The sequence below is a fragment of the Solanum stenotomum genome, chromosome 7 (assembly GCF_019186545.1).
Source record: "Solanum stenotomum isolate F172 chromosome 7, ASM1918654v1, whole genome shotgun sequence".
In the NCBI taxonomy this organism is placed as follows: Eukaryota; Viridiplantae; Streptophyta; class Magnoliopsida; order Solanales; family Solanaceae; genus Solanum; species Solanum stenotomum.
Genome location: NC_064288.1, coordinates 46472015 through 46484345, shown reverse-complemented (window position 1 = coordinate 46484345; position 12331 = coordinate 46472015). Strand labels below are relative to the sequence as shown.

Genomic DNA, 12331 nt, shown 5'->3' with positions numbered 1-12331 from the left:
AGTGTTACATATAATTGGCAATATATAGCCCAATATTAATTAGCAATTAATAAACAAATAAAAATTTGGCACATATTAGCCTAAAAGTAATATATCTATATTTTTTTAAATAATAAAAGATATTTAATAGCATCTCTCTTCTAACTTCCAACCATTACTCCTTAAAATTAGCAAACAATTATTTAGAATTATCTCTCTCCTTTCAAATTAGTATGAATATTTTAAAATAATAAAAGAAAATTAATTTCATCTCTCTTGTAACTTCCAACCATTTCTCCTTAAAACTAGCAAAAGATTATCCAAAACTCTCTCCTTTCAAAATATTTCGTGTTTTTAAAAATAATAAAAGAAAATTAATACCTCTCTATTTTATCTTCCAACCGTTTCGACTTAAAACTAGCAAAATTCTATTTAGAATTATATCTTTTCTTAAATTTAAAAAATAATAATTTGATTATGATTACTCTTATTTCAAAGGTATTCCTATGAATTCATTACCTGCCAATTATTTTGCCTTTGAACTCAATCCATATTTACTTAACAAATTTGTAGACATTTGTTTGCATTGGTATTCATTAATCCATATCCATCTAATAGATTGGAATACATTTGTTCATATTCATAATAAATTGATATACAATTATATTTATTTGCATTAATATCTTTCAAATTTTACATAGGTATACATTTGTATTGGATACATTCGTCCATATTCATTTATAAATTGGTATACATTTGTTTGCATTAATATCTTTATAATTTTACATTTGGATTGGATACATTTGTTCGTATTCATAATAATTTGGTATTCATTTATTTGCATTAATATCTTTCAAATTTACATAGGTATACATTTGTATTGGATACATTCGTCCATATTCATGCATAAATTGGTATATATTCATTTGCATTAGTATCTTTCTAATTTTACAAGGTATACAGTTGCTTGCATTACTATTTTGGAATGCAATTAACGAAATCCATTAACAAATTTAGATAATTTTACATTGTTATGTGTTTGTTTATATTCATTAACAAATTTAGATACATTCGTTGGAGACAAAATAAATATTTGTTATCAAATTCAATCAACGAAATTCAATATTTTAAAAAATTGTCATAAATATATTAATTAATTATTTATTAAAAATTGAAGAAATGTCAATTCCATAAATCACAAAACATTGCAATTTTTGGGGGAAGAAAATGTTGTTAAATTATAATACAAATACGAAAATTTGTAAGAATAAAAAATCTTGCATCCAACTACAAGATAAAGAATGTAGAAAATCTCAATTTTTAAAAAATAACCCAGACAATCAGTATAAAAAAATTGGTATGATTTGAGTTACTTATTGTGAAGAGTTACTGTTGTGATTGATCTTTAATGGAAATATTTTAGAGAAGAGATAGAAATTCTAAACTTGAAAGAGGGAGAAAAAAAAGAGAAGAAGGAGAGAATTGAAAAATACGTAATTTCTTACAAATTATGAGGAGAGAGAAAAAAGGAACAATAAAAGTAGACCTGCAAACTGCTAGATAGAGAGAGAAAATCTGGAAAAAAACAATTTTAAGAAAAAAGAATGTGGCTATTTAATGCCAAATAAATACTTTTAAAAAAGTCTTTTTTTGCTAAAAAATTTAAAGTGGGCTATTTATTGCTAATAAAGTCTATAGGTTGTCATGCTATGCCATTTTTCAAAATTTTGATTTGAATTTTTGATTTATGGATTTAAGTATGGAAAATTACGCAGTTAAACAAACATATACTAGTTAATTAGCCAACATAGCTATTGTTTGCATTAGTTACAATTCGGAACTTACTTCTAGTTGTAATTACACTCTTCTCTCTCACATCTCTCGCCTCTCTCCCCTCTCTCTAGAATCTCGCTCGCTTCTCTCCTCTTTTTCAGTCATCTCTCCCTCACCTCTCTCCTCTCCCTGTCCATTCTCTCTCTCAATTCTCTTATGTCAATCTCTCTCTCACTTTATAGAAACACAAATTATGCAAACACAAATGTATAAATTGTGTTTGTGTTTGTATAAAGCGAGAGAGACTGATATACAAATACAAATATATATATCTCCGCCCTATACACTTATAATTATACAAAAACAAATCTTCCCCTGCCCAGTTCTCTTTTGCCTCTCTCTCTCTCTCGCTTTATACAAACACAATTATACAAATGCAATGTATAATTTGTGTTTGCATAAAGCGAGAGAGATTGGATATACAATAAAAATATTTTAACTCAATTCAATTGTATACGAATTCAAATATATTGTATACAGATATACAAATACAATCAACAATACATATACATAGTAGTTACATATATACAATTATCTAATTGATATACATATACAATTCACCTCTCTCCATTTTCGCTCTCTTCTCTCCTCTCTCTCCCAATCTCGCTTGCCACTCTCCTCCCTATAACATGTAGCTATGAATCGTAACTAGCAAACTATAGCTATGGAACATAATTAAGCTATTTTCGAGTGGCTATATGTGGAAATTCTTCATTTAAAATGGATAACTTATAGAAATATCACTAGTTTAGTAGTTAATTATTTAGATATACGCTAGTTTGCAATTTTACGACTCTTACTAAATTTTCGTGTGTCCAAGTATGCCTCATGCCTAGATACATGTATCTTGGGATATATGGTGTCAAACTGTAATTTGTTCTAGATACATTGTATCTAAATGGATTCGCATATATCTNTGTGGTGAATAATTGTTGATTTTTCTCTGGTTTTGCTTCCGCAACAACAATTTATCAAGGATCTAATATGGTGAATGATCAAACAGCTGTGGATCAGTCTCCAATCGTCAACAATGGCCAAGGAGCTACTGGTTCCTTACATGGCAACACTGGAACAGGACAAGGTATTGACTATAATCATACTCTGTTTCTCAGTCCTACTGATGTTAGTGGCATTAGCATCATCTCGTTTCAGCTAGTAGGTGTTGAAAACTATACTCTGTGGAATCGATCTATTAGGCTAGCTCTGTTAGAGAGGAATAAAATAGGGCTAATTGATGGATCTTCACGAAAAGAGGTTTATAATGAGGAATTATGGGGACAATGGGAAAGAGTGAATGCCATTGTATTATCATGGCTTATGAATTCAGTTTCGAAGAGTTTACTGAGTGGTATAGCATTTGCTACTACTGCTTTTGATGTTTGGACTGATTTAAAAGAGAGATTTGACAGAGTGGATGGATCTAGGTCTTACAGTTTACACAAAGATATTTCTTCCTTGCAGCAGGGTAATATGTCTGTTTCTGTATACTATACAAGGCTTAAAAATCTATGGGATGAATTTGAGGCTTTAGTGCCTTCTCCTTCTTGTAATTGTGATAGATCCAAAGGCTTTGTGATTCATCTTAACAGGCAGAAGTTGTATCAGTTTTTGATGGGATTAAATGACTCATATCATCAGGCTAGAAGTCAGATCCTTCTTATGGATCCATTACCAACTATTAATCAGGCGTATGGAATGATAGTGGGGGATGAGAGTCAAAAGGCTATGGTTACTCACACTAATAACACTAGCAGTATGGGCATGAGTTTCATTAGTGAGGATTCAGTAGCTCTGTACTCCAAGGTTGGTAGCAGTTCTGGGGTAAATCAGAAGTTTAAAAGGAATTCTATGCTAGTGTGTGAGTTCTGTAAATGTAAGGGACATAGTAAGGAGTTCTGCTACAAAGTGATAGGATATCCTCCTGACTTCAAATCCAAAAGAAAGACTCAAAGTGTTACTTCTGGTCAGGTACCAGCTGATGCTGGTCACACTAATACATCAACATCTCAGGCAAACTTCTCATATGGTATGAACACTAATGTTCATATACCAAGTAGAAATATAAAGGGTGAATCATCCACAGCTAACATGAATGCTAACTTAGCTGGCAATAACCACAATAGGACAGTGAGCCAAGCTGAGAAGGATGTTCAACAACTTCTTCAGGGCTGCACTTTCACAAAGGATCAGTATGATCACATACTCCACATGTTTCAGCAAAGATCAGAACCTGCTGTAGCAGCCTGCAATGCTACTCATTCAGCAGGTAATGTGTTTTTTGTCTCTGAAAATAGTGATGTTTGGATTGTGGACACTGGGGCAACTAATCACATGGTGTCTAATTTGGATATGTTGATTAAAGAGTCTGTATCAAAACTGGAAGTTCCTACGACAGTATACCTTCCAAATGGTGATGCTACTCAAGTTACTCATGTTGGATCATGTGCATTATCTACTAGAAGTGTTCTTACAGATGTATTTCATCTTCCAGAATTCAAATATAACTTGCTGTCTGTCAGTAAGATCACAAAGGAATTAGGCTGTTCAGTCACCTTTTTTCCTCATTTTTGTGTATTCCAGGAGCTTTACAGTGGGAAGGTGAAGGAGGTTGGTAGAGAGGTCGGAGGTCTGTATTTGCTGTTGCATCAGTTAGTTGATAAAAAGAAGGAGTCTGCATTGAAGAGTGCGTTTGTTGCTACCAATCCAAGCTCAGAGTGTCATGATTCAGATATGGAACTATGGCATAAGAGATTAGGGCATGTTTCATCAACAGTTCTTGCTAGAATGTTTGATATGAATAAGCAGAGTTTGTGTCATATTTCTAAGTGTTTAGTGTGTCCATATGCTAAACAAACAAGAGTAGTTTTTCCTACTAGTAGCATCAAAAGTAAATGTTGTTTTGACTTGATACATATTGACCTATGGGGTCCTTACAATACTCCTACTTGTGATGGCAATAAGTACTTTCTTACTATTGTTGATGACTTCTCCAGAATGACTTGGCTATTCTTACTTAAACTCAAATCTGATGTTTGTGTTTCATTACAAGTATTCTTACAATTTGTCAAGACACATGTTGGTAAAATGGTGAAAATAATAAGAACTGATAATGGCACAGAATTTGTCAATTCTGTTTGTGATCAAATGTTCAAAGATATGAGGATTATACACCAAAAAACTTGTCTGTATACCCCCCAGCAAAATGGGGTAGCTGAGAGGAAACATATACACATACTTGAAATTACTAGGGCTATGAGGTTTCAAGCACAAGTACCTTTAAGATATTGGGGACTCTGTATCCTAGCTGCAGCTTATGTTATTAACAGACTTCCCATCAGGGTTATCAATTTTCAAACTCCCTATGAGAGATTGTATGGTACTCCACCTGTATTAAGTCATTTGAGGACACTTGGATGTTTATCTTTTGCCAAAGATCTATCTGTACATGACAAATTGATGCCAAGATCAAGAATGGTTGTGCATATGGGATATTCAGAAGTACAGAAGGGGTATATACTGCTAGATTTGAGCAGCAAATACTTTTTCACAAGTAGAGATGTGTTGTTTAGATAAGAAATATTCCCATTTTCTCAAAGTAAAAAACATGTACATCAACCTATATTTACAGATCCTTTGCAGGATACAAGTGTTTTGTTTACTCACTTAGATCTTGCTTCACTACTCCTCGTGGTCCATCATCAGATGATGTTTTACAGTAGTGTGATGATCCACAACCTGAGGTTCCACCTATGACTGCAACTGATGGGGTTGACAGTGCAAAAAGTAGTGATTGTGTGTCTGTTGCTGTTAATGACACAAGTGCACCTGAGGTGGTTCCAAGTGCTACTGAGACTGATGTTGTACCAACCAGCAGGAGATGTACTAGGATCAAACAAGCTCCACTGTGGTTAAAAAAGTTTGTATCCTTGCAAGGTCACAAGGAAGTGAAGTATCCTCTATGTAATTATTTGAGCTATTCTCATTTGTCACCTAGCTATCAGTGCTATATTGCTGCTACTACACCATGCAAGGAACCTACCAGTTATTCAGAAGCTATCAAGGATCAAAGATGGGTTGCTGCTATGAAAGATGAAATTCAGGCATTGGACAGTAACAATACTTGGGAGATCACTGACTTACCACCTGGAAAAAAGCATATTGGATATAGGCGGATATACAAAGTCAAGTATAAATCTACTGGTGAAATTGAGAGGTTCAAAGCAAGACTAGTTGCAAAAGGTTACAGTCAACAAGAAGGGTTAGACTATAATGAGAGTTTCTCACCTATGGTTAAAATGGTGACAGTGAGGACCATTGTGTATTTGGCTGCTTCTAGACATTGGCATATTCATCAAATGAATGTGTTTAATGCATTTTTGCAAGGAGACTTGGAGGATGAAATCTATATGCAACTACCTCCAGGTTTTGTCAGTCAAGGGGAGAAAGTATGTAGACTGCCAAAGTCTCTATATGGACTCAAACAGGCACCAAGGCAGTGAAATCATAAACTGACTGAGACCCTTCTTAAATTGAGTTTCAAACAAGGTCAATATGATCATTCTTTGTTCATTAACAAGTCAGAAGAGGAAATCATTATAGTATTGGTTTATGTGGATGATATGTTAGTAACTAGAAGCAGTTTGAAGTTGATAGAAGAAACTAAAAAGGCACTGCATCTAGCATTCAATATGAAGGATTTAGGGGAGCTAAAATATTTCTTAGGCATTGAGTTTGTCAGATCAGCTGAGGGTATACTAATGCATCAAAGAAAGTACATTCTTGAGCTTATTTCTGAGGTTGGCATGATAGCAGCCATATCTGTAGGAACCCCATTGACATCAATGTTAAGTTAACTTTTATGATGATCACCTAAGCAAACAACCAAAAGAGTTGGAGGATCCTTTGGTGGATCAGACTATGTATCAAAAGCTCATAGGCAAACTCTTGTACTTGAATATGATCAGACCAGACATATCATTCAACACTCAAACTCTAAACCAATTTCTACAACAACCAAAGAAGTCTCACATGGATGCAGCACTGAGGGTGATTAAGTATCTAAAGAGACAACCAGGGCAAGGTTTATTGTTATCAAGTGACTCATATACGCTAGTCTCTGCATATTGTGATGCTGATTGGGTCTCATGCTCAATCACTAGGAAATCTATTACAGGATGCATGGTCAAGATTGGTAAATCACTAGTGTCTTGGAAGGCTAAGAAACAAACGACAGTTTCAAGAAGTTCTGATGAAGCAGAGTATAGAAGTTTAGCTTCTACAGTCTCTGAATTGGTATGGCTACTTGGCATGCTTAAAGAAGTAGGTGTTGAGGTTCAACTGCCAAGTCAAATATATAGTGATAGTAAGGATGCAATACAAATTGCAGCAAATCCTTTATATCATGAAAGAACAAAGCACATTGAAATTGACTGTCACTTCATAAGAGAGAAATTACAAAAGGGATTGATCAAGGTGGATTACATTCCAACTAAGGAGCAGCCTGCTGATATCTTAACCAAAGGATTGACCAGATTACAACATGATCATCTTCTATCCAAGCTTGGAGTGTTGAACATATTTTCCCCTCCAAGCCTGAAGGGGAGTAATGTGATGTGAAGATGAGCTACTATCAGTTAGAAATTAGTTAATGTTAGTTAGGCTGTTAAAAGTGAAAGGGTAGATCAGTCATTTTATAATAATTAGTTGTAACTACCTAGCATAGAGTTAGTTAGTAAGATTAGATACAATTAGTCACAGTAAGAGATTTATAAATACTGTGACTCACTCAATGTAATCTTCTTCTTAAAAAATACAAAATATCTGAGATGCTCATTGAGCTCTCATTGTTGCTCTGATTGAGCTCTTTTGTTTTACCTTCAAGTTTCGTGCAATAACTCTACATATAGACAATTGTTGATCAATATCTGAAAGAATAAAAGACTAGATTCTATCAAGGCTCTAATCTATAGATGTCTTCTTATATTTACTTCTTGAGAGATATGGAGAGCAAGGTGTGCTCGTAAATATGGGAAAAAATAATTTCTTTGGGTAGAATCATGACTTTAATAGCATAGATGAGTCAAACTTTTAACGGATAACATCGATGACCCTTTTCTCAAAGTTCGATGACATATTTGAGCTTTTTCTCTTTAATAAAATATGATATGTTGATAATTGGTGAAAATAAAAAACAATAACGCATCCCAAACTTTTGTCAATCAACAAATATCACTATCAACAATGAAAAACAAGCTTTTAACCCACAAAACATTTTTAATTTGCAACCCTAATCGAAGAAGTTTTCAAATATAAAATAGAATAATACTTTTCAATAAAAAAACCAAATACTGTCTGTATCTAGGAGTAGATTTTAAAAGGAAATCTACAGTCATGTGGCTATCAATAAATAAATCAGGTTAATTTACACCCCATTTCCTCCATACAACCAAGCATTCAAAATCTTAAACCTTGATCTTTCAACCCTAGTGTTCAAAAACTGTCTCTTAACCAAAACTTGTAGCACATTGCTGAGATCATAATTATTCTTACAAAGTACCCAAATTAAACAATTCAAAAACTTCACACTTGGGTTGCATAGTGAAAAACATCTCATAAGATTTCTTCTTGTACCTGAATACGAGTGTGAAGAAGAGTGTAGTTTCATATGAAGATTCAAATCAAGTTTCAGGTAATTGCACAAATTAAAGATCATTTTACGATTTTGTAGCAAAACACTGATTATAATTAGGGGTAAACAACAAAAATTTCACTATTCTAGTGAGTTTTCGATATTACCAATCAGGTCATATTTCACACTTCATATTAGCTAGTGATGGCGATGGGGTGCGGGGCGGGTTGAGCTTAACCCGCAAATTTTTTATCCACCTCGTTCTATGTAACATTTTTTTTTTCATTTTCCACTCCCCATTGTCATCCCTAATATTAGTGTTGTTCATGGTTATAGTTAAAAAATCAAACCGCAATTCGAATCAAATCGATTTAAAAAATAGATATTTGGTGTGGTTTGGTTAGGTTAGGTTTTAAATTTTGAAAACCGATACAATTTAGCTTGATTTTTATTTTACTAAAAAGAAGCGCCAAAATAACCAAACCATATTGAGAAATTATATATATAAATCTTATAACTATTTATATATTACTCATAAGTAAAATATAAATATTTTGTTAAACTTTAATTAACCTAAGTCTTTAACTTTATTATTTTTTAAGTCTAATAATTAAATTTTAGCCTAATTATTAAAATCCTAAATCCAAGTCCATCAAAATCCATAACTTTAGCATTTACCTACGCTATCCACATCAGATAATCACACTCTTCTCTAAATTGAATTACTTTGTTTGTATAATTATAACTCTAGTATTGTTTTATTAAATCCACAATAGCTTTCTGATGGATTTTTCATGTATTAGGTGTCTATGTCTATCAAGATGCGTATGCTCTCAACAAATTTATTACTTTCAAATCAAAAAAATAAATAAAAAAAGAAAAACAAACTGAACCAAATCGACACTAACCAAATCGATAGTTATTTTTTTCGTTTGATTGATTTGATTTTAAAATTTTAAAAATTAATTAAAATTTTAATTTGTTTGATTTTAATTTTAATTAATAACTTATCCAAATCAAACCTTGACCAAGAAAAAAAGTTTGAAAAGAAGCCTATGTTTTTGCGTATCTTTAGAAAAACGGCACAAAAGTTGAATAAAATCCCCGAAAACGAAAATGAGTCATGACATATAATTATTGGAAATCGTGAAGAAATGTACATAAATTTTCAGGCGCTGACTTTGTCTTTATTTCGTGTTTAGCAAAATAAATATTCAAATAAAAATCAAAGTCAAAGATTACGTATCAACCTTTGAACCTTATAATTGTCTATGTTTGTCCATTAATTTAAAAATAAATTTTTATTGTAATTGTTATTATTTTAAATATATCAAAAAAAAAATTTCTTGATATACATTGATTTTAGTTACTTATTCTTTTGAACCTAACACTAAATCAATTATGGGAATAGTGTGATAAAATAATTACATAAATAATTTTATCTTAATAAATATATCAAATTCAAATATGACAAGTAAAAAGAACAGAAAGAAAGAAAGAGAGATAGAGTACTACTATCTTTTACGACTTGTCAATTGTAAATTATTTGTTGCTTTGAATATTCTTTCACCGTGTGCTTTTGAATATCTGACTTTGTAAGCAATTAATAATGCATATACGATCCCATTGTCCAATATAAATAGACTAGAAATTGTAGATAAATTCAAGTATCATTCTCATCGTCACCCTCTTTTATAATCCTTTTTTATAGTTAAGATTTTTTTGAATAATCTAAATTATATATATACCAACAAATTCTTTTGTAGAAGTTGTTTAATCACAAGCAAACATATACATGGAAGGAGTTAATAACAAAACAATTGTGATAGGTGCACAATTTTGTTCTCCTCAACCTCTTCAACTATTCATAAAGAAGAAAGTTTACTTCTTGGGTGGTCATGGATATGAAGTTAAAGATGATATTGGTAATATCGTCTTCACTATTGAAAATGTTTTGGGGTTTTTTCCTAGCAAGTTGATCGTCTTTGATGCTGCTAATGTACCAATTCTTACCCTAAAAAGCAAGGTAATATAATTAAGTTTTTTTTTTCTTATATGTTCCTCTTTTATAAAACATCACTAGTGTTGTAAAAATGAAAGTACCGAACAAGTTTAGCCGGTTATGAATTTGGCCAGCGTAATATCGCAAACTAAAAAGAAAGGTAGTGTTGTAAAATAAAACCTGGAGGGATCTCTTCAAAAGAAAGGTAGTGTTGTAAAATAAAACCTGGAGGGATCTCTTCAAAAGAAAGTTCGAGTCACCAAGGAAGAAGAAAGGTTGAGAGCTTCTATGGAGGGGTAAAAAAAAGTGTCGTAGTTTATCATGTTATCCATTTTATTAGATGTTTTTTGGAAATTAATTAAACGTGTATTTTATTTATACTTGAAAATAATTACTATATTTGTCTTGGTTTTTTGAAATGATACTTATATTTTATTTTTGTTAAAGCGATACTTATTTTAAGATGGAGGAGCATGTCTGGAGAAGTCGTTATGCTTTTATTTCTAAATAAAACTCATCTCAAATTATAGAGTACTTGTCTATGAAGTTAAGGTGTTGATGAAATACATTTGGTGCAGCATTTTACGTGGCATAGTAGATGGCAAACTTTCAAGGGAGATAGCACAGATGAAAAGGACCTCATATTTAGTGCCAAGAATTCTTCAATGTTTCAATTCACCAGAAAATTGGACATTTTCTTAGCTAATAATATACCAGAACAAGTTTCTGATTTTAGAATGAAGCCTAGCTACATGGAGTCTAATTGTGATATTTTTGCTGGGCAATCATCCACTCTAATTGCTCAGGTAAAAACCATTTCCTGTTTTTTTATATTTTTCTAGAAAGGTAAATAATTATATGATAATTAAACCAAACGTTATACTATATGTATATAGAGAGGGGGAAAAATGACACGTTTAATGATAATTTTAGTTTATGTAATGATATGCTTATGGTTATAAAATATCATGACACGTTTAGGATAAAAAAAAAAATTATATACTGCTCATATATATTTATCATATAATTTTTTTTGGTTCATAAATTTAGTATCCAATCAAACACTACCATATTATTAAATGAACTTGAATAAGTACTAGTTGTTTCGTTGTGACAATTTCTATAGTGTAACACATGCATATTGAAAGAATTTAATTTAATACGTAGTGGATTTTATTGGAGATGAAGGGAATGATTAATTATATCTATGCTTCTCGGACGCTATTTTTTCCTCATGATCACTTGTTCTTTGTATTTCATATACCCAAAACTTTCATTTTTTTATTTAATTATTATTATTTCCATTATTGGATTTTTGGAATTGTAGATGGATAAAAAGTATACAGCAGGAAGTGTATTCCTAGGAAGAGACAAATTCATGGTGAAAGTGAATTCAAATGTGGATCATGCCTTCATAGTTTCACTTATAGTTATCCTTGAAGAGATATCCAGCTCAGGACAAAGCAGCACTCATTCCTCAACACACTAATGGATATCTAGCAATTCTTTTGATCCTTTGTTAATTGTTTATTATTTTTTTAATTCATTTTTATATTGATATGAATAGGCTATTCGACTTTTTTTGGTTGGTTGCTTCTTGTCACGAGTTCTAACTTTATTTATTACATTAAGTTAAATAATCACAAATCCTATACATATAAGGTGTTTTCGGTACGAAGGAAAATGTTTTCTATGGAAAATGTCTTCCTGAAAAAATAAGTGGATTTCTTACTTATTTTCTAATGTTCAGATAGTAAGAAGAAAATATTGTTCCAAGAGTGTTTAAGTATAGTCTAGGCAAATATTATGACCATTGACTCCAACTGAACCCAGACCAGGTCACCGTGCAACGCAGAACCCGACCCCCGATTTGACACCGACCTAGGACC

The 12331-nt window shown here is 32.0% G+C and overlaps 1 protein-coding gene across 1 annotated transcript; it reads left to right on the top strand.

The window, feature by feature from the left end:
* The first annotated feature begins 10196 nt into the window (after positions 1–10196).
* Positions 10197–11931, top strand: LOC125869959 (protein LURP-one-related 10-like). The gene is made up of 3 exons (XM_049550343.1): positions 10197–10466; positions 11021–11248; positions 11770–11931. Exons 1-3 carry the CDS (start codon positions 10236–10238, stop codon positions 11929–11931), a joined length of 621 nt encoding a protein of 206 aa, XP_049406300.1. The 5' UTR covers positions 10197–10235.
* Positions 11932–12331: the final 400 nt, after the last annotated feature.